The 26,146-nt window shown below is 53.0% G+C and overlaps 1 protein-coding gene across 4 annotated transcripts in view; it reads left to right on the top strand.

Annotated features, from left to right (window-relative positions):
* The window catches only part of FANK1 (fibronectin type III and ankyrin repeat domains 1), a 47,515-nt gene that overhangs the window by 16,762 nt on the left and 4,607 nt on the right, over window positions 1-26,146 (top strand). For 2 of the 4 annotated variants that reach the window (XM_029061481.2, XM_029061485.1), the window contains exons 2-7: window positions 5,231-5,408; window positions 12,978-13,102; window positions 18,267-18,348; window positions 18,594-18,668; window positions 19,003-19,068; window positions 22,360-22,525. In XM_029061481.2, coding sequence (XP_028917314.1) covers window positions 5,231-5,408; window positions 12,978-13,102; window positions 18,267-18,348; window positions 18,594-18,668; window positions 19,003-19,068; window positions 22,360-22,525 — 692 coding nt within the window. Of the gene's footprint in view, window positions 1-5,230; window positions 5,413-12,977; window positions 13,103-18,266; window positions 18,349-18,593; window positions 18,669-19,002; window positions 19,069-22,359; window positions 22,526-26,146 lie in introns of those variants that run through there. The other 2 variants (XM_029061484.2, XM_029061483.2) reach the window with 2 other exon arrangements.

Raw genomic sequence — 26,146 nt, 5'->3', positions numbered from 1 at the left:
GTACCAAGCCCTGTACCAAGACCCTGTTCTTCATGTGGCTCCCTGTACCTCAATCTGTCCCATCTGGCCACCGACCTCTCGCCCACGTCCTGCCTCTGGCCTGAAACTATTTATTGCTATTGTTCCCGTCTGTCCGTCTCCCCCGATTCGACCGTGAGCCCGTCAGAGGGCAGGGACTGTCTCTGTTACCGATTTGTCCATTCCAAGCGCTTAGTCCAGTGCTCTGCACATAGTAAGCGCTCAGTAAATACTGTTGAATGAATTAAGCCCTCTTTTTCTCTTCCCCGACTCCCATCTGCATCACCCTGACTTGCTCCCTTTGTTCATCCCTCCTCCCACCCTACAGCACTCATATCCGTATCTGTAATTTATTTATTTGTGTCGATGTCTGTCTCTCCCAGTCTAGTCTGTGAGCTCCTTGTGGGCAGGAAATGTCTGCTTATTATTGTCTTGTACTCTCCCAAGCGCTTAATACAGTACTTGGGAGCAGCGTGGCTCAGTGGAAAGAGCACGGGCTTTGGAGTCAGAGTTCATGGGTTCGAATCCTGGCTCGGCCACTTGTCAGCTGTGTGACTTTGGGTAAGTCACTTCACTTCTCTGTGCCTCAGTTACCTCATCTGTAAAATGGGGATTAAGACTGTGAGCCCCACGTGGGACAACCTGATTCCCCTGTGTCTACCCCAGTGCTTAGAACAGTGCTCGGCACATAGTAAGTGCTTAACAAATGCCAACATTATTATTATTATTACGGTAAGCACTCAATAAATACAGTCGACTGACTGTTTCCCCCTGTTGTACCTGGGTGAGACTTATTTTTAAAATGGGGTTTGTTTAGCGTTTATTATGTTCCAGGTACTCGTCTAAACTCTGGGGTAGATGCAGACTATTCAGGTTGGACGTGTAATCCATTTCCCACATAATAATAATAACGTTGGTATTTGTTAAGCGCTTACTATGTGCAGAGCACTGTTCTAAGCATAAGGCTCCCAGGCTTAATCCCCATTTTTACAAATGAGGTAACTGAGGCCCAGAGAAGTGAAGTGACTTGCCCAAGCTCTCAACAACAGACAAATGGAGGAGCTGGGATTAGAACCCGGGTCCTTCTGACTGTCAGGCCCGGGCCTTATCCACTAGGCCACACTGCTTCCAAGAGGGTTCCCAGAAAGGGAGGGATTTCAGGAGGTTTTGAAGATGCCATTAGATTTGGTTAGACACACTTGAAGTAACAGAAGATAAGCTCAGAGCAGATTATAATTATAATCATTCATTCATTCAGTAGTATTTATTGAGCGCTTACTAGGTGCTCTGCACTGTACTAAGCGTTTGGAATGGACAGTTCGGCAACAGATAGAGACAGTCCCTGCCCATCGACGGGCTTACGGTCTAATCGGGGGAGTCGGACGGACAAAAACAAGACAACTTAATCACGATAAATAGAATCAAGGGGATGGACACCTCATTAACAAAATAAATCGGGGAATAAAAATATATACATACAAGATTAAGAACACCAGCAGATTGGGACCGAGATGGCCTAGTGGAAAGAGCACAGGCCGGGGAGTCAGAAGGACGTGAGTTCTAATTCCAACTCTGCCACCTGTCTGTTGTGTGACCTTGGACAAGTCGTTTCGATTCTCCGTACCTTAGTTACTGCATCTGTAAAATGGGGATTAAGATTGTGAATCCTATTTTGGACAGGGACTGTGTCCAACCAGATTATTTTGTATCTACCACAGCGCTTAGTTTAGTGTCTGGCATGTAGTAAGCACTTAACAAATACAAGTTGGAAAAAAAAGGACACTCCAGCAATTGTTTTTTGTGTTTCCCATTTTCAGCTGCCCTATCTTTGTGCTCAGTCTCATCAGTAGAGACACAAGGAAGCAGCATGGCCTAGTGGAAGGAGCCCGGGCTTGGGAGTCAGAGGACACGGGTTCTAATCCTGGCTCCGCCACTTGTCAGCTGTGTGACTTTGGGCAAGTCACTTAACTTCTGTGTGCCTCAGTGACCTCATCTGTAAAATGGGGATTAAGACTGTGAGCCCCACTTGGGGCAACCGATGGCCTTAATCCTCTCCAGCGCTTAGAACAGTGCTTTGAACATAATAAGCGCTTAACAAGTGCCATTGTTATTATTATTATTATTAATCCCAGCCCCGCCACTTGTCTACTGTGTGACCTTGGGCAAGTCACTTCACTTCTCTGGGCCTCAGTGACCTCATCTGTAAAATGGGGATTAAGACTGTGAGCCCCACGTGGGACAACCTGATCACCTTGTATCTGCTCTAGTGCTTAGAACAGTGCTTGGCACATAGTAAGCGCTTAACAAATACCATAATTATTGTTATTAAAAGAAGCAGCATGGCCTAGTGCAAAGAAAGAGCCTGGAAGTCAGAAGACCTGGGTTCCAATCCCGGCTCTGCCCATTGCTTGCTGTATGACCTTGGGCAGTGTCCCTTCATTCATTCAATCATTCACTCTTATTGATTGAGCGCTTACTGTGAGCAGAGCACTGTACTGAGCGCTTGGAAAGTACAATTCGGCAACAAACAGAGACAATCCCTACCCAACAACGGGCTCACAGTCTAGAAGGGGGAAACAGACAACAAAACAAGCAGACAGGCAGCAATAGCATCAATATAAATAAATAGAATTATAGATATATACACATCATTAATAAAATAAATAGAATAATGAATATGTACATCTGTACACAAGTGCTGTGGGGCCGGGAGGGGGACAGAGCAGAGGGAGGGAGTCGGGGTTGGGAAGGGGAGGAGGAGCAGAGGAAAAGGGGAGCTCACTTCTCATCACTTCTCTTTGCCTCAGTTTCCTCAACTGTAAATTGGGGTTTTAATACCTATTCGCTCTCCTACTTAGAATGTGAGCCCCTTGTAGGACAGAGGCAGTGTCTGACCTGATGATCTTGTACCTAACGCAGGGCTCCGAACAGTGTTTGACACACAGTAAGCGCTTAACAAGTACTATTAAGAGCATGAGGCTATTTCTGAGTTTTCCAAGGATCTTCCGAGTCCATAGCTCTTTCTATTTATTACTATCTTGATTCTATTTATTACTATCTTGATTCTATTTGGTACTATTGTTCTTGTCTGTCGGTCTCCCCCGATTAGACCGTGAGCCCGTCAGAGGGGAGGGACTGTCTCTATCTGTTACCGATTTGTCCATTCCAAGCGCTTAGTCCAGTGCTCTGCACATAGTAAGCGCTCAATAAATACTATTGAATGAATGAATGAAACTTTCAGAAAGTAGGTTAACGAAATACCAGTGGAACTAATATATATCTGCTTTCCTGAAACCGTAACTGAGTTTCTTCCAGACACAGGCCTTCTCTAACAAGTAACTGCTTGTCTTCACAGCCTTGGTAGAGTGCTTCACACTCTATAAATACTCAATAAAAGCTATTATCAATAGGCCCCTTGTTTTGGAGTTAGAGAGTAGGAAACCCCTGGAAGCCTTTCCCAGTTAAATAATCTCCTGAAGCTGGAATGGAGCAAGCCGTGAGCCTCCCTTTGAATTTCCCTTATTTTCAGGTCTCTTCTTAGCTTGGTTTGGGAGATGGGTGGAATTTAAGTCCTGCGATCATTTTCTTGAGCAAACATTCATAGCTAAACTATGTTCAACACCATCTCCTGTATTTCATTCTGGGTTCTTGACTCTGCATTGAATTCTGTAGAAAATGCAGGGGAATGGCTAATGATAATGATAACATCATTGCATTACTATTATTATTATTACTACTGTGGTATTTTTAAGTGCTTGCTGTATGCCAAGCCGAGTACTGAGCGCTGGGGAAGATAGGAGGGAGTCAGGTCAGACGAGAGTCGCTGTTTCACGTGGACTCTTCACTCCCTGTGGTCACATCTGACTGTCTTGGTCAAAAGAGAAGCAGTGTGGTCTAGTGGATAGACCCCGGTCCTGGGAGTCAGAAGGATCTGGGTTCTAATGCCGGCTCCGTCTCTTGTCTGCTGGTTGACCTTGGGCAAACTACTTAGCTTCTCTGTGCCTCAGTTACTTCATCTGTAGCACAGGACGGGGCTTGGTGGAAAGAGAACGGCCTTGGGAGTCAGAGGACGTGGGTTCTAATCCCGGCTCCGCCACTTGTCTGCTGTGCGACCCTGGGCAAGCCACTTAACTTCTCTGGGCCTCAGTTCCCACATCTGTGAAATGGGGATTAAGACTGAGCCCCGTGTGGGACAATCTGATTTCCTTATATCATTTCCTGATTTCCTGATTTCCTGATTTCCCTGCGCTTAGAACAGTGCCTGTCACAAAGTAGGTGCTTAACAAATACCATCATTATTAATCATTATTATTATTAACTCAGGTCCTTCTGACTGCCAGGCCTGGGCTCTATCCACTAGGCCTCGCTGCTTCCTCCTCTCCCCTTATTCTTGCCAAAGACCCCACACGTGACCCGAAGGTGCCCCTGGCCAGGGGCCCAAGCCCTCCACACCCTCTGCGAAACCCATCTTCTTACGAAGTTGCCCAGTTGAAGAAGCACCAGCCCACAGGCTAGTGGAGAGCACCGGCCTGGGACACAAACGGACCCGGGTTCTAAACCTGACCCTGCCAATTGCTTGTTGTGTGACCTTGGGCAAGTCAGTTAACTTCTCTGGGCCTCAGTCACCTCAACTATAAATTGGGATACCCATTCTTCCTCCTCCTTAGACTGAGAAGCCCAAGCAGGACACACACCCTGGTCTGTGTCCGACCTAATTAACCTGTACCTACCCCGGTGCTTACCAGTGTCCCTCGTGAGGCTCCTAGTCTTAATCCCCATTTTATAGGTGAGGCAAATGAGGCACAGAGAAGTGAAGTGACGCCTAAAGTCACACAGCAGACAAGTGGCGGAGCTGGGATCGGAACCCACGTCCTCTGACTCCCAAGCCCGGGCTCTTTCCACTAAGCCACGCTGCCGCTCTGCCCGCAGGAGGCTGTCGGTAAATGCCGCTGACCCGTGGACTGATCGATTCTGAGTCGGCTCAGTCATCCGCTTGGCTACCTCCCAATTTCCGGTGGCTTCAGATGGTCGGGCGGCCTGGGAGCCGGGCGAGAGGCCGAGGGGCTCCGCGAAGGCCCGGCATCTGGCAAGGCAGCTGGACGGGCGGACTGGTTCCCCCCCCCCCCACCGGGCTCTTGCCTCTGACCTGTTGCTCTTCCTCCCCAGACTCCCCCTGCGTGCTCGCCTCTGACCTGTCCCTGTCCCTTTCCAGGTTCCCCGGCGCTCCCGAAGCCGCGGCCGCCGGTGGTGGGCGAGGTGAACCACCACAGCATCAAGCTGTGCTGGGAGGCGGAGCGGCCGGCCCAGAGGAGCGGGCCCCAGGAGCGGTGGCTGCGCTTCTCCGTCGAAGAGGAGGATGCCAAGAGGCACACTTTCGGTATCATATATACGTAGGTGCACTGCTCGCTGCTCTTCCGCCGGGCCGCGGGCCGAGCCGGCCGCCCTGAGCCCAGGCCGGCGTCCCGGCCGGCCGCTCTGTTGCCGGACTCGTCTCTGAGCCGGCCTCTCGAAATCCCGGGCCTGTGTCCGAGCCGACCGGTCGGACACCGGGCTTCTGTCCAGGCAGGCCGCTTTGATGCTGGGCTTGTGCCCGAGCCGGCTGTTTGGATGCCGGGTTTAGGTCCGAGCGGGCCACTTTGATGATGATGATGATGATGATAGAGAAGCAGCGTGGCTCAGTGGAAAGAGCCCGGGCTTGGGAGTCAGAGGTCATGGGTTCGGATCCCGGATCTGCCATTTATCAGCTGTGTGACTGTGGGCAAGTCACTTCACTTCTCTGGGCCTCAGTGACCTCATCTGTAAAATGGGGATGAAGACTGTGAGCCTCACGAGGGACAACTTGATTACCCTGTATCTACCCCAGCGCTTAGAACAGTGCTCGGCACATAGTAAGCACTCAACAGATACCACAATGTAATAATAATAATAATGATGTTGGTATTTGTTAAGTGCTTACTATGTGCCGGGCATTGTACTAAGTTCTGGGTAGATGTAAGATGATCCCTGGAAACCTTTCCTCTTCCACATGGGTTCCCAGTCTTAATCCCCATTTTACAGATGAGATAACGGAGGCCCAGAGACATGAAGTGATTTGGCCAAGGTTAAACGCTTAGAACAGTGCTCTGCACATAGTAAGCGCTTAACAAATACCAACATCGTTAAGGTCGCGGCGCCGATAAGTGGCAGAGCCGGAATTAGATCTCAGGTCCGAGGTCTTCCCACCAGGCCGTGCTGCCTCCTTAAAGGCAGATTTGTGTCTGAACCAACCGCTCGAACCCTGGGCTTTCTGTCCGAGCAGGTCACTTTAGCGTCGGGTTTATGTCCGCGCGGGTGGCTTTAATGGTGGCCGAGCCGGACCGGTCTCCTCCAGGGGAAGGAGGCCCGACTCTGGTTTCGGGCAGAAAGGGACCGATGGGTGCTCAGGGTGGATCGGGGCTACCGGCTGCAGGTTTCCCCAACCCGGAGCTTGGAAACTTTCTATCCTTCGCAGTCCTAATTGTTCCTATTAAAAATCCCCAACCAAAGAGACAAAATCGTGGTGAGGCCTGCTGACGAGAGGGAGAAGCAGCATGGCTCAGTGGATAGAGCCCGAGTCTGCGAGTCAGAAGGTCACGGGTTCCAAACCCGGCTCCGCCACCCATCTGCTCTGTGACCTTGGGCAAGTCGCTTCACCGGGCCTCAGTTACCTCATCTAGAAAATGGGGATCAAGAGAATGAACGCTGGGTGGGACGGGGATTCTGGCCAACCTAACCCGAATCTACCCCGGTGCTTAAAACGGTGCTTGGCATATAGTAAGCGCTTAACAAGTACTATAATTATCGTTATTATTATTACCAGACCGTACCGACCACCGTCCGGGACCGTACCTCCTTCCCACAAAGCAGCGCTGTATTGGACCACACCTCCTGCCCGCAGAATGCCGGATGACGCTTCTTGTTCGCAGGGCACTATACTAGATGGTGCCTTCTGCATGCAGAGCCCTGTACTGGACGGTACCTCCTGCAGGCAGAGCACTGTACTATGCAGAGCGCAGAAGTGGATGCCTACTGTGCTGAGAGCACTCTACCTCTGGGCTTCGGAGTCAGAGGTCACGGGTTCGACTCCCGGCTCTGCCACCTGTCAGCTGCGTGACTGTGGGCGAGTCGCTTCACTTCTCGGTGCCTCACTTACCTCATCTGTAAAATGGGGATTAACTGTGAGCCTCACGTGGGACAACCTGATGACCCTGTATCTCCCCCAGTGCTTAGAACAGTGCTCTGCACATAGTAAGCGCCTAACAAATACCAACATTATTATTATTATTACCGGCTACCTTCTGTGTCGAGAGGGAAAAAAATCCTTCGGATTTTAATTCAGATTTGGACAAGCGCCTCCCTGAACGTCTGTTGCGGGCAATGGCTCTGATCCATCAGTCTGCCAGTGGTCTTTATTGAGCGCCTTCTGTGTGCAGAGCACTCTACTAACCGCTCGGTAGCGTGCGATACAGTAGCGTTGGTGTTCGCGACCCCTGCTCTTGAAGAGTTTAGAGGCTAGTGGGGGAGGCAGACATTAAAATAAGGTACAGGCCGGGGAAAGGGCAGAGTGAGAGGACGTGGACGTACGTGTTGAGGGGATGGTGGGGATGGGGTGAGTATCACCGTGTTCGGCGGGGACAGACTCAAGCGCATAGGTGACGAAGAAGGGAGGGTGAGGAGGGTGGGGAGGTGAGAGGTTAGTTGGGGCAGGCTTCCTGGAGGAGAGGTGATTTTAATAAGTCTCTGTAGGTGGGGAGAGGCCCGGTCCGTTGGATACGATACGTTAGACAAGCAGCATGGCGTAGCGGATAGAGCCCGGGCCTGGGAGTCAGAAGGTCATGGGTTCTAATTCCGGCTCCGCCATTTGCTGCGTGACCTTTGGCGAGTCACCGAGAAGCAGCGTGGCTCAGCGGAAAGAGCACGGGCTTGGGAGTCAGAGGTTATGAGTTCGAATCCCAGCTCTGCCACTTGTCGGCTGGGTGACTGTGGGCGAGTCACTTCACTTCTCGGTGCCTCAGTTACCTCATCTGGAAAGTGGGGATTAAGACTGTGAGCCTCACGTGGGACAATCTGATTACCCGGTATCTCCCCCAGCGCTTAGAACAGTGCTCTGCGCACAGTAAGCGCTTAACAAATACCAACCTTATTATTCTTTGTGCTTCAGTTGCCTCAGCTATAAAATGAGGATTGAGGCTGTGAGCCCCACCCGGGACAGGGACTGTGACCGACCTGATGGCTTGTATCCGCTCCAACACTTAGTACAGTGCCTGGAGCATAGTAATAATAACAATAAAAATGTTGGTGTCTGTTAAGTGTTTACTATGGGCAGAGCACTGTTCTAAGCACTGGGGAAGATACAGGGTCATCAGGTTGTCCCATGTGAAGCTCACAGTTAATCTCCATTTTACAGGTGAGGTAACTGAGGCCCAGAGAAGTGAAGTGACTTGCCCACAGTCACACAGCTGACAAGTGGCAGAGTCGGGATTTGAACCCATGACCTCTGACTCCCAAGCCCGGGCTCTTTCCACTGAGCCACACTGCTTCTCTAACAAATACCATAATTATTAATTATTATGATATGAAGAGGGAAGGCGTTCCAGGCCACAGGGAGAAAGTGAACGCGGGGTCGGCGATGAGAGAGAACAGATGGAGTCATAGTGAGTAGGTTGTCTACAATCCTGTGTGACCTTGGGCAAGTCACTTCACCTCCCTGAGCCTCAGGTTCCTCTGTAAAATGAGCCCCACGTGGGACAGGGACTGTGTCCAACCCTACTTGCTTGTATAATAATGATGGTATTTGCTAACTATGTGCCAAGCACTGTTCTAAGTGCTGGGGTAGATACCAGGTTATCAGGTTGCCCCATGTGGGCCTCACAGTCTTCATCCCCATTTTACAGATGAGGGAACTGAGGCCCAGAGAAGTTAAGTGACTTGCCCAAAGTCACACAGCTGACACGAGGCAGGCCGACAAGTGGCAGAGCCGGCATTAGAACCCACGACCTCCGACTCCCAAGCCCGGGCTCTTTCCACTAAGCCACGCTGCTTCTGCTGCTTGCATTCATTCAGTAGTATTTATCGAGCGCTTACTATGTGCTAGAGCACTGTACTAAGCGCTTGGAATGGACAATTCGGCAACAGAAAGAGACCATCCCTGCCCAGTCTAAACGGGGGAGACGGACGGCAAAGCAAAACAGAAAAAAGTAAAACAAGACAACATCATCCAGATAAATAGAATCAAGGGGATGTACACCTCATTAACAAAATAAATAAGGTAATAAATAATATATACAAATGAGCACGGTGCTGAGGGGAGGGGAAGGGGGAAGAGCAGAGGGTTGGGGAGGGAAGGAGAGGGGGAGCAGAGGGAAAGGGGAAGCTCAATGTGGGAAGGCCTCCTGGAAGAGGTGAGCTCTCAGGAGGGCTTTGAAGAGGGGAAGAGAGTTAGTTTGGCGGAGGTGAGGAGGGAGGGCGTTCCGGGACCGCGGGAGGACGTGGGCCAGGGTGACGGCGGGACAGGGGTGAACGGGGGACCGTGAGGAGGTGAGCGGCAGAGGAGCGGAGTGCGGGGTGGGCTGTAGAAAGCGCTTAGTACAGTGTCCGGCAAATAGAAAGGGCTTAATAAATACTACGGTTGTCATTGTTAGGCAGTCTAAAATCGTTTAGACCGTAAGCTCAATGTGGGCAGGGAACGTGTCTACCAACTCAGTTGTACCGTCTCTCCTAAGTGCTTAGTCCAATGCTCTGCTCATAGCAAGCGTGCAGTCAATACCATCGATTGCTTGATGGATTGGCAATAGAGGATCGAAGAGGGCAGGCCTGGCTGTGCTGTGAGAGGAGGAGGGAGAGGTAGAAGGGGAGAGCTGACCAACCCTCAAGAAATGTGATTACTCCTCCTCCTCCTGCTGCTACGACTCATAGAGCGGTAGAATAATATGACAGCTTCTCGTCCACGGTCTCACACCTCGGGACGAATCAATAAATATGGTTCGACGCTGACACGCGGATGTTAGATAACGGCTGCCGGTTTCTGCGGTCCTTGTGGACGGATGACTGTGAGGGGTTTTCCAAGCCACGGAGCATCCTATTAATCCAGGCAGCCTTTGAAACACAGAGGGCGCATCATTAATTAGTGAAATAAAATCAACACCGGCCTAGTTGCTGGGTTTTTTTTTTTTCCCTCTCTCATTTAGTGGGTCGCATAATGCATCAGAGTCTCTGACCGTCACTTCCAGGACTTGGGCGTTTGAGGGCTGGGACAGGCCGACTGTCCGCCCGGGGGAAAAAATGGGCAGGGTCGGGGGGGCTGGGTTGGGATACTTCACTCTACTGCCCGGATTATCTTTCTACAGAAAGGCTCTGGGCATGTCACTCCCCTCCTCAAAAACCTCCAGTGGTTGCCTATCAACCTTCGCACGAAGCAAAAACTCCTCACTCTTAGCTTCCAAGCCGTCCATCCCCTGGCCCCCTCCTACCTCTCCTCCCTTCTCTCTTTCCACCGCCCACCCCGCACGCTCCGCTCCTCCGCCGCCCGCCTCCTCGCCGTCCCCCGTTCACGCCCGTCCCGCCGTCGACCCCCGGCCCGCGTCCTCCCGCCGTCCCGGAACGCCCTCCCTCCTCACCTCCGCCAAACTCACTCTCCTCCCCTCTTCAGAGCCCTCCTGAGAGCTCACCTCCTCCAGGAGGCCTTCCCAGACCGAGCCCTCCCTTTCCCTCCGCTCCTCCTCCCCTCCCCATCGCCCCAACTCGCTCCCTTTACCCCCTTCCCCGCCCCACAGCGCTTGTGTATATATGTATATATCTATGATTCTATTTATATTAATGCCTATTTACTTGCTTTGACGTGTATATATATCTATAATTCTATTTATATCGATGACTGTTTACTTCTTTTGATGTCTGTCTCCCCACTTCTAGACTGTAAACCCGGGGTGGGCAGGGATCGTCTCTCTTTATTGCTGAATTGTACTTTCCAAGCGCTTAGGACAGTGCTCTGCACACATTAAGAGCTCAATAAGTACCCTTGAATGAATGAATGAATGGGATGGGCAGAGGCTGGGGTGGGGCAGAGCCACTGACACGGCCGAATTTCACAGGGTCCCATTGCTGGCCCTCTCTGTGAAGTTACAGTGCTCTGCCCACAGTAGGCACCCAGTACAGTGGTTTCTACACAGCAGCATCCCAGAGAGCACTCTGTATTAGGTACCCAATATAGCTTTCCACATGAAGTAGGTGCAAAATACATTGGTCTACCCACAGCCCGATCATGCTGCTTCATTCATTCATTCAATAGTATTTATTGAGCGCTTACTAGGTGCAGAGCACTGTACTAAGCGCTTGGAATGGACAAATCGGCAACAGATAGAGACGGTCCCTGCCGTTTGACGGGCTCACGGTCTGATCGGGGGAGACGGGCGGACGAGAACAGTGGCGATAAATAGAGTCGAGGGGAAGAACATCTCATAAAAACATGGGAAGCAGTGTGGCCTGGTGGAAAGACCCTGGTCCTGGGAGTCAGATGACCGGAGTTCTAATCCTGCCCCTGTCACCGGTCTGCTGTGTGACACTGGGTAAGCCACTTCACTTCCCTGTGCCTCAGTTCCCTCATCTGTCAGACGGGATTAAGACTGGGAGCTCCATGTGGGACAGGGACCGTGTCCAACCCGATTGGCCGGTATCCGCCCCAGCGCTTAGTACAGTGCCTGGCGCATAGTGGGAACTTAACGAATATCATAAAAAAGTCCCCATCCTACATCAGAGCACCCAGTTTAACGGGGAGGGAAAACAACGTTTGAGAACAGATGAGGAAGCTAGGGCAGAGAGAAGGGAAGTGACCTGCCCAAGGTGACACAACAGGCAAGTGCAGAGTTGAAATTAGAACCCAGACCCCTAGACTCCCAGGCCCATTGTTATGTCTGTAAAAGGTTCCCTTCGGTAAGGCTTGAGAAAGGAATCATAATAATAACCGTGGTATTCGTTAAGCGCGTACTATGTGTCAAGCACTGTACTAAGCGCTGGGATAGATATGAGGTAATCAGGTTCCACACGGGGGAGTTGGAGGGAGACCGGGTATTGATACCCATTTTGCAGGTGAGGCGACTGAGGCCCAGGGAAGGGAAGCGACTATCCCAAGGTCACCCAGCAGTCAAGTGGCAGAGCCGGGATTAGAACCCAGATCCTCTGACTCCCAGGCTCGCGCTCTTTCCACTGGGCCATGCTGCTTCCCTGGAATATGGAGCAGGAAAGAAGTGTTTGCCAAATAAATGCAGACTATCTGGTTGTTGGCGCTCAGTCCGGTGCTCTGCACAATGTGAGCACTCGGTAGGAGAAGCAGCAAGGGTAGAGCCCGGGCCTGGGAGTGAGAAGGTCACGGGTTGTAATCCCGGCTCCATCACTTGTCTGCTGTGTGACCTTGGGCAAGTCCCTTCACTTCTCTGGGCCTCAGTTCCCTCATCTGTAAAAAACGGGGATCAAGACTGGGAGCCCAATGTAGAGAGGGGCTGGGTCCGATCGGGTCAACTCGTATCTACCTTAGTGCTTAGAACGGTGCTTGGCACACAGTAAGCGCTTAACGAGTTCCATTATTATATTATTATTAACGGGAAGCAGCGTGGCTCAGTGGAAAGAGCCCGGGCTTGGGAGTCAGAGGGCATGGGTTCGAATCCCGGCTCTGCCACCTGTCAGCTGTGTGACTTTGGACGAGTCACTTCACTTCTCTGGGCCTCAATGACCTCATCTGTAAAATGAGGATGACAACTGTGAGCCTCACGTGGGACTATCTGAGTACCCTGTATCTCCCCCAGCGCTTAGGACAGTGCTCTGCCCGTAGTAAGCGCTTAACAAATACCAACATCACTATTATTATTAATAATAATAATAAATACCACTGAAAGATTGACAGATTGGACAGCAGGCATCAGAACGTGTGCCCTCTCTGTTCCTGGCAGGGGCTATGCCACTCAGCACGTCGTCGAGGGCCTGGAGCCCCGGACCCTATATAGATTCCGGCTGAAGGTCACCAGCCCCACCGGAGAGTCCGAATACAGTCCGGTAGTCGCCGTGTCTACCACCAGTGAGTGCCCAGAGGGCCCCGCCCCGTCTTGAGGTCCCCGAAATCTCAGGTGCCCAGAGGGCACGTACAGAAAGACACCCCTGTGTACCGCTGAGCTGCGGCGTGGGAAATTCCAGGTTCTGTCACCCCATTCATTCATTCGGTTGTATTTATTGAACGCCTACTGCGTGCGGAGACTGTACTAAGCGCTTGGGAGAGTACACGCTAACAGTATAACAGACGCATTCCCTGCCCACCTTGAGCTTACAATCCAGAGGGGGAGGCAGGCATTAATAGAAATCAATGAACTGCGGGGTTGTACAAGTATCACTGAGTTAATGGAAATCCCAAGGTTTCCGGGACGGAGATGGGATCTGGGGACCCATTTTAGGAGAGGAAGGGAAAGGCAGACAGGGAGGCCTGGTTTTCCATCGGGATATTGGAGACTGTTTCCCGGGGCTGCCCTTCCAGTTCTCCATCCAAGGGATTTTATTCATTCAATGGTATTTCAATAGTATTTATTGAGCGCTTACTATGTGCAGAGCACTGTACTAAGCACTTGGAATGGACAATTCGGCAACAGAGACAAACACACAAACAAAATAGAGACATTTTATGAATCTTTACTGTGTGCAGAGCACTGGATGAAAGGCTTAGGGAAGTACTATTTAGAAAAGCAGCATTGCCTAGTGGGTAGAGCCCGGGCCTGGGAGGCAGAAGGTCATGGGTTCTAATCCCCACACTGCCACTGCTGTGTGACCTGGGGCAAGTCACTTCACTTCTCTGGGCCTCAGTCCCTCATCTGTAAAATGGGAATTAAGATTGTGAACCCCATGTGGGACGGGGACCGTGTCCATCCCGATTTGCTTCCTTCCACCCCAGAGCTCAGTACAGTGCCTGGCACTTAGTAAGCGCTAAACAAATGCCCTGAAAGATAATGCGCAGAAACGCTGCGGGGCTCAGGAGGAGGTGAAGAAAAGGCACAGATCCGAGGGCAAAGGTGACACAGAAGGGAGTGGGAGAAGAGAAAACGAGGGCTTAGGCGGAGAAGCCCTCTTGGAGGAGATGGGCTTTTAATAAGGTTTTGAAGGTAGGGAGAGTGGTGGTGTCTCATACGAAGGGGGAGGGAGTTCCAGGCCAGAAGTAGGATGTGAGTGAGGGGTCAGCAGCGAAATAGAGGAGACTGGCGTACACTGAGTGGGTTAGTGTTAGAGGGGCAAAGCGTGCGGGCTGGGATGTAGTGAGAAATCAGGGAGGTAAGGTAGGATGGGGGAAGGTGACTGACTGCTTTAAAGCCAACGGTGAGGAGTTGCTGTTGGATACGGAGGTCGATGGGCAACCACCGGAGGATATTGAGGAGTCGGGAATTGTGGACTGAATGGTTTATTAGAAAATGATCCGGGCAGCAGAGTGAAGTATGGATTGGAGTAAGCTCATCGTGGATAGGGAATGTGTCTGTTATTAGACTGTACTCTCCAAAGCACTTAGTACAGTGTCCTGCACACAGTAAGCACTCAATAAATATGATCGATCCCTTGGAGTGGGGAGAGACAGGAGGCGGGGAGGTCAGCAAGGAAGCTGATGGAGTAGTTTAGATGAGCTAGGAGAAGCGCTTGGCTCCACGTGGTCGCAGTTCGGGTGGAGGGGAAAGAGTGGATTTTAATGATGTCGTGAAGGTAGAAGCGACGGGATTTGACGACTGAATATGCGGGTTGAATGAAAGATGAGTGGAGGATAACGCCTAGGCTACGGGCTCGTGAGACAGACAGGAAGGTGGTGCTCTCTACAGCGATGGGAAAGTCTTGGGGAGGACAGGGTTTGGTGGGAAGAGGAGGGGCTCTGTTTTGGACATGTTAAGATGGAGGTGTCAGCGAGACATCAGAGATGTCCCGAAGGTAGGAGGAAATGCCAGCCTGCAGAGAAGGAGAGAGGTCAGGTCTAGTGAGGTAGATTTGGGAATCATCCCCATAGAGATGGTAGTTGAAGCCGTGGGAGCGAATGAGTTCTGCAAGGGAGTGGGTGTAGATGGAAAACAGAGGGGGACCCAGAAGTAGGCCTTGAGGGACCCCCCACAGTTAGGGGGAGGGAGGCAGAGGAGGAGCCCAATAAGGAGACTGAGAAGGAGCGGCCAAAGAGGTAGAAGGAGAAGCAGGAGAGGACAGTGTCAGCGGAGCCAAGGTTGGATAATGTTTCCAGGAGAAGGGGGTGGTCCGCAGTGTCGATGGCAGCTGAGAGGCCGGGGAGCGTTTGGATGGAGTGGAGGCCGTGGAATTTGGCAAGAAGAAGGTCGCCGGGTGACCTTAGCGACCACTCGCTCTCTGTCTCTCCCGCCCTCTCCATTCCTTCGTCCTCTTCTGTCTGTCCCTGTCTCCTTTTCCCTTCATCTTCCCTGTCTTTCTCTGCCTCTGGCTGCTCCCCGGGTCCCTCTCCTGCCTGTAGCCCCCCAATAATCATCTCGGCTCACGGCCCCCTTCCCCTCCCGGCTCCCGCCTCAGAAAACGAGGTCGGTTTCCTGGAAGAGGCCTGCGTCTACAGCAAGATCTTAGAGGGTAACTGCGAATTGTAAAGAGCTGGGGGACGACCATCGTGCCGGAGCTGTCGATACTAATATCTATCGAAACGGTCAATGGGAAATAGATTACAGTGGATTCTTAAATGGCGCCGAGGCGGTCGGAAAGCCTACGACTTCATAAAAATGCATTTTTAATTGGTCCAGGGTGCGGGGGAGTGTTCCTGAATTTAATTTTGGTAACGCAGCTCATTGTGGTTTAGGGTTTTTGTTTTTTTTTTTTGGCAGATGGCTGACACCCCAGGGGACCGCTAGGCTCATTATTTATTGCAAGCTCAAGCCTGTTTTTTTTAAAAAAAAAATTATGGTAGTCATTAAGCACTTACTATGTGCCAGGCACTATAATAAGCACTGCGGTAGTTACAAGATCATCAGGTTGGGCGCAACCCTTGTCCCACATGGGGCTTACCGGCCAAGTCAGGGTGGGGAGGATTTAATAATAGTAATAATGATGATGATGGTATTTGTTAAGGACTTACTATGTGCCAAGCACTGTTCTAAACACTGGGTTGATACAAGGTAATCAGGTTGTCCCACGTGGGGCTCACACCCCATTTTCCAGATGAGGTAACTGAGGCCCAGAGAAGTGAAGTGACCTGCCCAAAGTCACACAGCGGACAGGTGGCGGAGCCGGGATTGGAACCCACGACCTCCGACTCCCAAGCCCGTTCTCCTTCCACTGAGCCCCGGCGCTTCTCGTTACTAATAACCGTTTAGCAACTTCTCTGAGGCCCAGAGAAGCGCAGCGGACTTGCCCAAGCAGACACGTGTCGGGCCCGGGATTGGAACCCAGGTCCTCCGACCTCTAGGGCCGGGTTCTTCCGGCTGCACCGCCACAGTGCTCCTCTAATGTGTCCTGGGAGCGAGGCTCTCCTGGCGTGGGCGAGTCAGCCTGGGACACGGTTTTGTATTTTATCCGTCTCCTCGGCACTTCCGTACATATGGACAGTTGATCGTGCTCTCAGCCGCACACATTGGCGTGACTCCCTCTTAATTCCTTCCTCTTCTTTCCGCTTCCCCCGGCCCCCGCCACCGTCTTTGGAAATCATTTCTGCCTGTCTGTGTCTGCCTCCCTTCCTGCCTCCTTGCCCCCTCAGTCAATCATTTTTATTGAGCGCTTGCTGTGCGCAGAACACTGTACTAAGCGCTTGGGAGAGTGCAGTAGAACAATATAACAGACACATTCCCTGCCCACAACGAGTTTAGAGTCTAGAGACTACCCGCCCGCTTCCCTCTCTGCTGCTTTATGTTCGCCCCTCTTCCTCCCTTCTCTCTTCCCCTGCCTCCCTGTCTAGGTCTGTAGCGTGGCCTAGTGGAAAGAGCCCGGGTTTGGGAGTCAGAGGTCGTGGGTTCTAATCCCGGCTCCGCCACCTGTCTCCTGCGTGACCTCGGGCAAGTCACTTCACTTCTCTGTGCCTCAATTACCTCATCTGTCAAATGGGGATGAAGACCGTGAGCCCCACATGGGATAACCTGATTACCTTAGAACAGCACTTGGCACATAATAAGCACTTAACAAGTACCACAATTATTATTAAGTCTGCCTCCCTTTCTCCTTTCCTGCCCCTCCTTGTCTAGGAGAAGCAGCCTGGCCTAGTGGATAGAACACAGGCCTGGGAGTCAGAAGGTCCTGGGTTCTAATCCCGGCCCTGCCACCGGTCTGCTGTGTGATCTTCACTTCTCTTTGCCTCAGTTCCATCACCTGTAAAATGGGGACCGAAAGTGAGGGACCCACGAGGGACAAAGACTGTCTCTAACCCGATTTTCTTGCATCCACCCCAGCGCTTAGTACAGTGCCGGGCACATAGTAAGCACTTAACAGATACTACAATTATTATTATTATTATTATGTCTGCCTCCTTTCCGCGTGCCTGGGCCTGCCCATCTATATCTGCCTCCCTTCCGACCTCCTTGCCTATCTGCCTGCCTTCCCTCCTGCCCATCTGTGTCTGCCTCCCGGCCTCCTCTCCGGCCTGCCCGGGCCTCCCTGTTCGTGATCGCCTCCTCTCCTTCCCTTCAAAGTCTCCCGGCCTCCCTGCCTCCTCCCCGGAACCCAGAGCCGGGTACGTAGACCGGGAGGGCTGGGCGCCTGGGAACTCCGCCTTTGCTCCCGCTGACCTCTCCCGAGCGTTCAGTATAGCGTCGACTCCACCTTTGCTCCCGCTGACCTCTCCCAAGCTCTCCGTCCCGTGGGGACTCTGCCTCGGCTCCCGCTGACCTCTCCTGAGCGTTCAGGACAGCGGGGAGTCTGCCCTCGCTCCCGCTGATCTCTAGAGTGTTCACTACCGTGGGGAAGGTGGTCTCGGAGCGGCTCCAACTCCTCCCAGAGATGGCAAAGACGGCTAGGCCCGAGGGAAGGGTCACCGCCGAGGTGCCAAGCGGGCGTCCGGGACTGGGGAGGCGTCGTGCGGTCCGGCCGGGCCCCTCAGTGGATGGAGGAGGCCGCAGGCCGCAGGCCGCGGTCGGGCCCCTGCCCCAGTGGAGAAGGGGAGGGGAGGGGAGTGGGGAGACGACCCCGCGGAGCCCGGCCGCCCTCCCCGCGGCGCACCGCCCCCAGCTCTCCCCAGCCCCTGCCCCGCTCGGGCCTGGTGACGCCGCTCCCGTCCCGGGTCCCAGGGGAGCCGCTGAGCAGCGAGCACCTGCACCGCGCCGTCACCATGAACGACGAGGAGCTGCTCGTCCGTGTCCTCCAGGGACGGTGAGATGACGTCCCCGCGCCCCTGGGGCCACCCCAGCTTGCCCTCCCCCGAGGTCCCTCCAGCTCCAGGCTTGCCCTAGCCCCACCGTCCACACTGGCCAGTGTGGTCCCACCGGGCCCCGGCTCCCCCCGGCCCCCTGCTCCTCCCGGCCCGCTCCTGCCCCTGCCCCACGGTCCCCTCGGACCTCGGCTCCCCATGCCCCGTGGTCGGCCCGGCCCCCCCCCCCCCCGTCCTCTCCCACCAGGCACGTTCCAGTGGACGCCCCTAACCGGCTGGGGTTCACCGCCCTCATGGTCGCGGCGCAGAAGGGATTCACCAGGTGTGGACACCTCGGCCGACTGGCCTCGGCTGGGGGACCGGAGAGCCTACCCCGGCCCTGCCCCCCGACCTCCGGCCCCCCTCCCCGGCCCCCCAGCCCCATCCCCCGAACCCCGGCCCCACCCCGGGCCGGCCGCAACGGCGGGACCGAGCTCCGGCCCGACAGGCCTACCTGCCCCTGCCCCCTGGTCCCACCCTGATGTCCCCACCCCGTGCCCTTTGACCCCTCCCCCGGGCAGCTCCATCCCTGGCCCTCCGGGCCCCCGGCCCTCACCCCCCACCCCGGCAGGGTGTCGCGGCTCTCCAGCGTTGGCCCGATGTCGTCTCCCTCACAGCCTCGTGAAGATCCTGGTTCAGAATGGGACGGACGTGTCTGGGAGGAACAGCAGCGGCAAGGACAGGTGCCCAGGACGCCCCTTCTTCCTCCTGGTCCTCCTCCCCCTCCCCCAGCAAGTTTAGGTGCCCAGGCACCTGTATTTATTGAGCGCTTACTGTGTGCAGAGCACTGTAATAATAATAATAATAACGATGGGATTTGTTAAGCGCTTCCTATACGCCAAGCACTGTTCCGAGCACTGCGGTAGATCCAGGATAATCGGGTTGTCCCATGCGGGGCTGACACTTTTAATCCCCATTTTACAGATGAGGGAACTGAGCCACACAGAATTGAAGTGACTTGCCTGTGGTCACTGTACTAAGCGCCTGGGAGAGTTTTATTATTATTATCAAGTCATGGGATCGAATCCCGGCTCCGCCACTTGCCAGCTGTGTGACTTTGGGCAAGTCACTTCACTTCTCTGTGCCTCAGTTACCTCATCTGTAAAATGGGGATTGATCATGAGCCCCACGTGGGACAACCTGATCACCTTGTATCCCCCAGCGCTTAGAACGGTGCTCGGCACATAGTAAGCGCTTAACGAATACCAAGGTTATTATCAAGTGCCGTCAAGTCGTTTCCGATTCATAGTGACTCTACGGATATGTTTTCTCCAGAACGTCCTGTCTTCTGCCAGAAACGGAAACCTTTCTAAGGATTCTTCCATTATCGCTGTTAAGGTCTCTATCCATCTAGCTGCCCGTCTGCCTCTTTCACGTTTTCCCTGGACTTTTCCTAGCATTATTGTCTCCTCCAGAGAATCAGTCTTCCTGATTAAGTGTCCGAAACATGCTAATCTAAGTCGAGTCATTTGGCCTTCGAACACCACTTTTGGTTTAATTTGCTCCCAAATCCATTTGTTTGTTTTTCGGGCAGTGCACGGTGTAGAGACTGCACACAGAGAGAAGCAGCGGGGCTCAGTGGAAAGAGCCCGGGCTTGGGAGTCAGAGGTCGTGGGTTCTAATTCCGGCCCTGCCACCTGTCAGCCGTGTGACTTTGGGCAAGTCACTTCACTTCTCTGGGCCTCAGTTACCTCATCTGTAAAATGGGGATGAAGACCGTAAGCCCTGCATGGGATAAGCTGATCACCTTATATCCCTCCCCCCAGTGCTTCGAACAGTGCTTTGCACATAGTAAGCGCTTAACAAATGCCATCATTATAATTATTATTCGCAAAAGCTTTCTCTAATACCACATTTCAAATGAATCGATGCTCTTTCTATTCTGTTTTTTCACTGTCCACCTTTTGGATAATAATAATAATAACGTTGGTATTTGTTAAGCGCTTACTATGTGCAGAGCACTGTTCTAAGCGCTGGGGTAGATACAGGGTAATCAGGTTGTCCCACGTGAGGCTCACAGTCTTCATCCCCATTTTCCAGATGAGGTCACTGAGGCCCAGAGAAATGAAGTGACTCGCCCGCAGTCACACAGCTGACAAGTGGCAGGACCGGGATTCGATCCCATGACCTCTGACTCCCAAGCCCGGGCTCTTTCCACTGAGCCCCGCTGGATCTATACACTGTCAATGGGAGAGTACGCTTCGACAAGAAACAGACACGTTCCCTGCCGACAACCAGTATACAAGTCTAGAGGGGGAGGCAGACATCAGAAGCAGCGTGGCTCAGTGGAAAGAGCCCGGGTTTAGGAGTCAAAGGTCATGGGTTCTAATCCCGGCTCCGCCCCCTGTCAGCTGTGTGACTTTGGGCAAGTCACTTCTCTGGGCCTCAGTTCCCTCATCTGTAAAATGGGGATGAAGACTGTGAGCCCTACATGGGACAACCCGATTACCTTGTATTCCCCCCCAGCGCTTAGAACAGTGCTTGGCACAGAGTAAGTGCTTAAAAAATACCAACATCATCATTTATCCCGGGCTTCTTGGCTGCCATTCTTCTCGAAGGGAATTCCATCCTGGCTCGTGTCAAAGGGAAGAGAAGTCCTCGCTGGTTCAGAAGTAGCACGTGGCTAGTCGTGGATAGAGCCCGGGCCTGGGAGTCAGAAGGTCCTGGGTTCGAATCCCAGCCCTGCCACTCGTCAGCTGTGTGACTGTGGGCGAGTCACTTCACTTCTCTGGGCCTCAGTTCCCTCTTCTGTAAGATGGGGATGAAGACTGTGAGCCTCACGTGGGCCAACCTCATTACCCTGCATCTCCCCCAGCTCTTAGAACAGTGCTCAGCACAGAGTAAGCACTTAACAGATACCAAAATTATAATATTATTATTATTATTATTCTATGGTATTGTATTCTCTCAAGCGCTGAATACAGTGCACCGCACACAGTAAGCGCTCACTACATTCCTTCGATTGACTGACTGAGCACAGTAAGGGTGTTCCTCTGCAGTGGCTTCCTTTCCCCGGGATCAGTCAGACTTAAGAGACTGCTCCCATTTACATTTTCCATCAAGAACGCAAATGGATTTCCCCACCGCAACAGATACGGCGCCGTAAACAATTACGATATTTGTTAAACACTTGCTATGGGCCAGGCACTCTATTAAGTGGTGGGGTGGATACAGGCAAATTGGGTTGGACACGGTCCATGTGTCACATGGGGCTCACAGTCGCACTCCCCATTTTATTCATTCATTCAATAGTATTTATTGAGCGCTTACTATGTGCAGAGCACTGTACTAAGCGCTTGGAATGTACAATTCGGCAACAGATAGGGACAATCCCTGCCCATTGACGGGCTTACGGTCTGATCGGGGGGAGTCAGACAAAAACAGTAGCAATAAATAGAATCAAGGGGATGGACATCTCATTAACAAAATTAATAGGGTAATAAAAATATAGACAAATGAGCACAGTGCTGAGGGGAGGGGAAGGGAGAGGGGGAGGAGCAGGGGGAAAGGGGGGGGAAAGGGGGCTTAGCTGAGGGGAGGTGAAGAGGGGGGCAGAGAGGCAGCAGAAGGAAAAGGGGAAGCTCAGTCTGGGAAGGCCTCTTGGAGGAGGTGAGCTCTCAGTAGGAGAGCTCCTTTTACAGAGGCGGTCACTGAAGGCCAGAGGACTGAAGCGACTTCCTCTCTGCCACTGTAGCCAAACGCTTGCTCTTGCAGACGTTTCCAGATGTTGCGGGTGGTCATGGGTTCGAGTTCCATCTCCGCCACTCGTCTGCTGTGTGACCTTGAACATGTCACTTCACTTCTCTGTGCCTCGGTGACCTCCTCTTTAAAATGGGGATTGAGACTGTGAGCCCCACGTGGGGCAAGGACTGTGTCCAGCCGTATTTCCTTGTATCTACTCCGGCACTTAGAACAGTGCCTGGCACGTTGTAAGCGTTTGAGAAGTACCGCAATTATTATTTATTACGTTTCAGCCTGATGCTCGCTTGTTATTCCGGACACCTGGACATCGTTCAGTATCTGAGAGCCCACGGCGCGTCCTGGGAGGCCCGAGATCTCGGCGGGTGTACGGCCTTGCACTGGGCGGCAGACGGGGGCCACTGCCACGTCATCGAATGGATGCTTCAGGATGGCTGCAAGGTATGGAAACTTCCCTCGCATCATCCGTCGGCCTCCCCGATCGAACTGCGACCTAGGTGAGGGCGCGAAACATGTGGCTCACACTGCTGTAGTCTCCCAAGTGCTCAGTACAGGGCTTGACCCTCAGTCGGGGCTCAGTAAATACTCTTGATGGATGGACCCATTTTCTTGGAACCAGTGGTTTCCACCTTGTGCTGGCAGGGACTGTGGCACCATCTTGATTTGGTAGCCCCGTCTCGTGACAGGAGGGGTGTCGGCGAGGGCCGTGGGGGTCCTCCGATGCAGGCTGGGTGGGTGGGTTTGGTCCACTAGCATCCTCCAGAGATTCCCCGCAACCCCCTTTCTCTCGGGCGAGAAATCTGGATCGTCTCCCCCCGTGGGTTGAGTCGAAGGGGTGAGGTGGGAGGCGATGACCCCCAGGAGGAGGAAAGGCCCTCCCCTCCGCCCCACAGGGAAGAAGGGACACATCCTTGGTGACTGGATTATTCCTGGTTGGCTTTGACATTTCTGGAGATTAAAAGCCACGCTTCCTGACTGGGAGCCTGCTGCAGCATGGCCGAGTGGATAGAGCACGGGCCTGGGAGTCAGACGGCCATGGGTTCCAATCCCAGCTCCACCACTTGGGCAAGTCACTTAACTTCTCTGTGCCTCGGTTACTTCATCCGGAAAATGGGAATTGAGGCTGCGAGTTCCACGTGGGACAAGGGACTGTGTCCAATCCGATTTGCTTGTATCCACCCCACCGTTTAGTACAGTGCCCGGCACGTAGAAAGCGCTGAACAAATACCGTAATTATTGTGATTATTATTATTTCGTTGAGAACTCAGCACTATTACCCTTAACCTCAGTTACCTGGAGCCAAGCACGTTTGGCTGCTTGCAGTTTCATGCTCTTGAGAGGCCCAAATTCAATTTAGCGAGCAAGAGCGGAGCTGTAGAGCCAGTGAACTAGGCTCCCCCCCCCCCACGGTTCCCCAGGATTTTCCAGGACCCCCCGGGACCTCCCAGGCCCCTTCCGGCCCCGGGGGCTGGCAGAGGGGGCTTGAGGTCCGTCACATTCGCGGCAGAGAAGGGGCCTGGATGCTTTGGGTCCAAGTTGCATGGCAGTCGAAGGACCACTCTGGGCCGGGAAGGTCAGGATTGGGGTCCTTGGGGTAGGAGGGGTCCCTCCGTCGGAGGAAACCAGACCCCCGTGAGGCCCAGGAAATGAAACAGGTGACCTGGACTTCCAATGCTATTTGCTAAGCGCTTACTATGTGTCAAGCCCTGTTCTAAACTCTGGGGTAGATAAGCAGATTGGACAAAATCCCTGTCCCACGTGGCGCGCACAGTCTTCATCCCCATTTTACAGATGAGGCAACTGAGGCACAGAAAAATGCAGTGACTTGCCCAAGGTCACCCAGCAGATAAGTGGTGGAGCCGGGATCAGAGCCCAGGTCCTATTAACTTCCAGGCCCGTGCTCGATCCACTAGGCCACGCTGCTTCCCCGAGTTCCAAAGTCCAGGTCCCAAGGTCAGCGGCGTGTCTGGAGGCCGAGGGCCTGCTGGAAACGTCGTCAGAATTCTCTCCGAGAGCCGGAGCAGATGGTTCGCGTCTTGGGTTGGGTGGGCCGCCGTGTGAGGGAGGGAGTCCGGGTTGAGACTGAGGTCACTCCAGCCCTCCGGGGTCACCCCGGGAGAGGGGGCCGCCCCGCCGACCGGACTCTCCCGGGAGTCAGTCGGTCAATTATCTTTAATGAGCACTTACTGTGCGCAGACCATTATACCAAGCATTTGGGAGAGTACAGCAGAACAAGAGCAGACACATTCCCTGCCCACAAGGGTGGAGGGAGCGGGGGGAAAGGCTAAGGGCACTTTCCTGGCCCCGGGGGCTTCTAGGATTGCACACCTGACCTCAGGGGACAGGCAACTGCCTGGCAATAAATACAAAAAGCAGCGTGGCTCAGTGGAAAGAGCCCGGGCTTAGGAGTCAGAGGTCATGGGTTCGAACCCCGGCTCTACCACTTGTCAGCTGTGTGACTTTGGGCAAGTCACTTAACTTCTCGGTGCCTCAGTTACCTCATCTGTAAAATGGGGATTAAGACTGTGAGCCCCACGTGGGACGACCTGATTCCCCTGTGTCTACCCCAGCGCTTAGAACGGTGCTCGGCACATAGTAAGCGCTTAACAAATACCAACATTATTATTATTATTATTATTAATCCCGGCTCCGCCACCTGTCAGCCGTGTGACTTTGGGCAAGTCGCTTCTCTGTGCCTCAGTTCCCTCATCTGGAAAATGGGGATCAAGACTGTGAGCCTCACATGGGACAACCTGACTACCTTGTAATAATAAGATAATAATAATGTTGGTATTTGTTAAGCGCTTACTGTGTGCAGAGCACTGTTCTAAGCACTGGGGTAGATACAGGGTGATCAGGTTGTCGCTACCCCAGCGCTTAGAACAGTGCTTGGTACATAGTGAGCGCTTAATAAACACCATTATTATTATTATTATTAAATACCATATAAAAAAATGGGGGAAGGAGTTGGGGCGAGCACTCAAACGTGGTATTTATTGAGCATTTACTGTGTACAGAGGACTATACTAAGAGCTTGGAGGAGTACAGTACCGCAGAGTTCGTAGATATATTCCCTGCCCACCAGGAGCTTCCGGCCTGGAGAGGGAGATGGACTCTCTCCTCCAGGAGCCGGTCAGCAGCAACGGTCCACCCCGCAATCTCCCCGAGCTTCTTGGGTTTCTAAGCCACCTGGCCGCGGGATGGTGGCAGTATCGGGGAGTCCAAGCCAGAGCGGTTCGGGAGCAGACGGGGGAGACAAAGCATTCCCCGGAGTCCCCCTTCCCGGCCTGGGCTCGGGACAGTCTGGGGCAGCTGCCTTGGCGAGCGCTTCTGGTCCCGGGAAGGGGGGGTCTCTCGGCTGATCTTCCCGCTCGGCTGCCTTCTGTCTCTCCCCGCTCCAGTCCGTGCTTCACTCCGCTGCCCGGGTCATTTTTCTACAGAAACGTTCAGGCCATGTTTCCCCACTCCTCAGGATCTCCAGTGGTTGCCCATCCACCGCCACATCAAACAGACTCCTCACCATTGACTTTGAAGAACTCAATCAACTCACTCCCTCCTACCTCGCCTCATTTTTCTTCTTCTCTAACCCAGCCCGCACACCTCGCTCCTCAAATGCCAACCTTCTCACTCTACCTCCATCTCGTCTATCTCGTCGCTGACCTGTCGCCCGCGTCCTGGCTCCGGCCCGGAACGTCCTCCCTCCTCAAATCCGTCAGACAGTTACTCTCCCCTACTCGAAGCCTTCTTGAAGACCCATCTCCTCATTCATTCATTCATTCATTCATTCATTCATTCATTCATTCATTCATCCATTCAATCGTCTTTGTTGAGCACTTACTGTGGGCAAAGCGAGACCTTCCCCGACTAAACCTTCTTCTCTTTTCTTCTACTCCAATCTGCATCACCCTGACATTCTCCCTTTGTTCACCCCCCACTCCCAGCCCCACATCACTTACGTCCATATCTCTCATTCATTTATTTCTATTAATGTCTGTCTCCCCCTCTAGACTGTAATGTGGGCAGGGAATGTCTGCTATATAATTCTATGGTACTCTCCTGAGC

This window comes from Ornithorhynchus anatinus, chromosome 3, assembly GCF_004115215.2.
Source record: "Ornithorhynchus anatinus isolate Pmale09 chromosome 3, mOrnAna1.pri.v4, whole genome shotgun sequence".
NCBI lineage: Eukaryota > Metazoa > Chordata > Mammalia > Monotremata > Ornithorhynchidae > Ornithorhynchus > Ornithorhynchus anatinus.
This window is presented reverse-complemented; position numbering and strand designations above follow the sequence as displayed.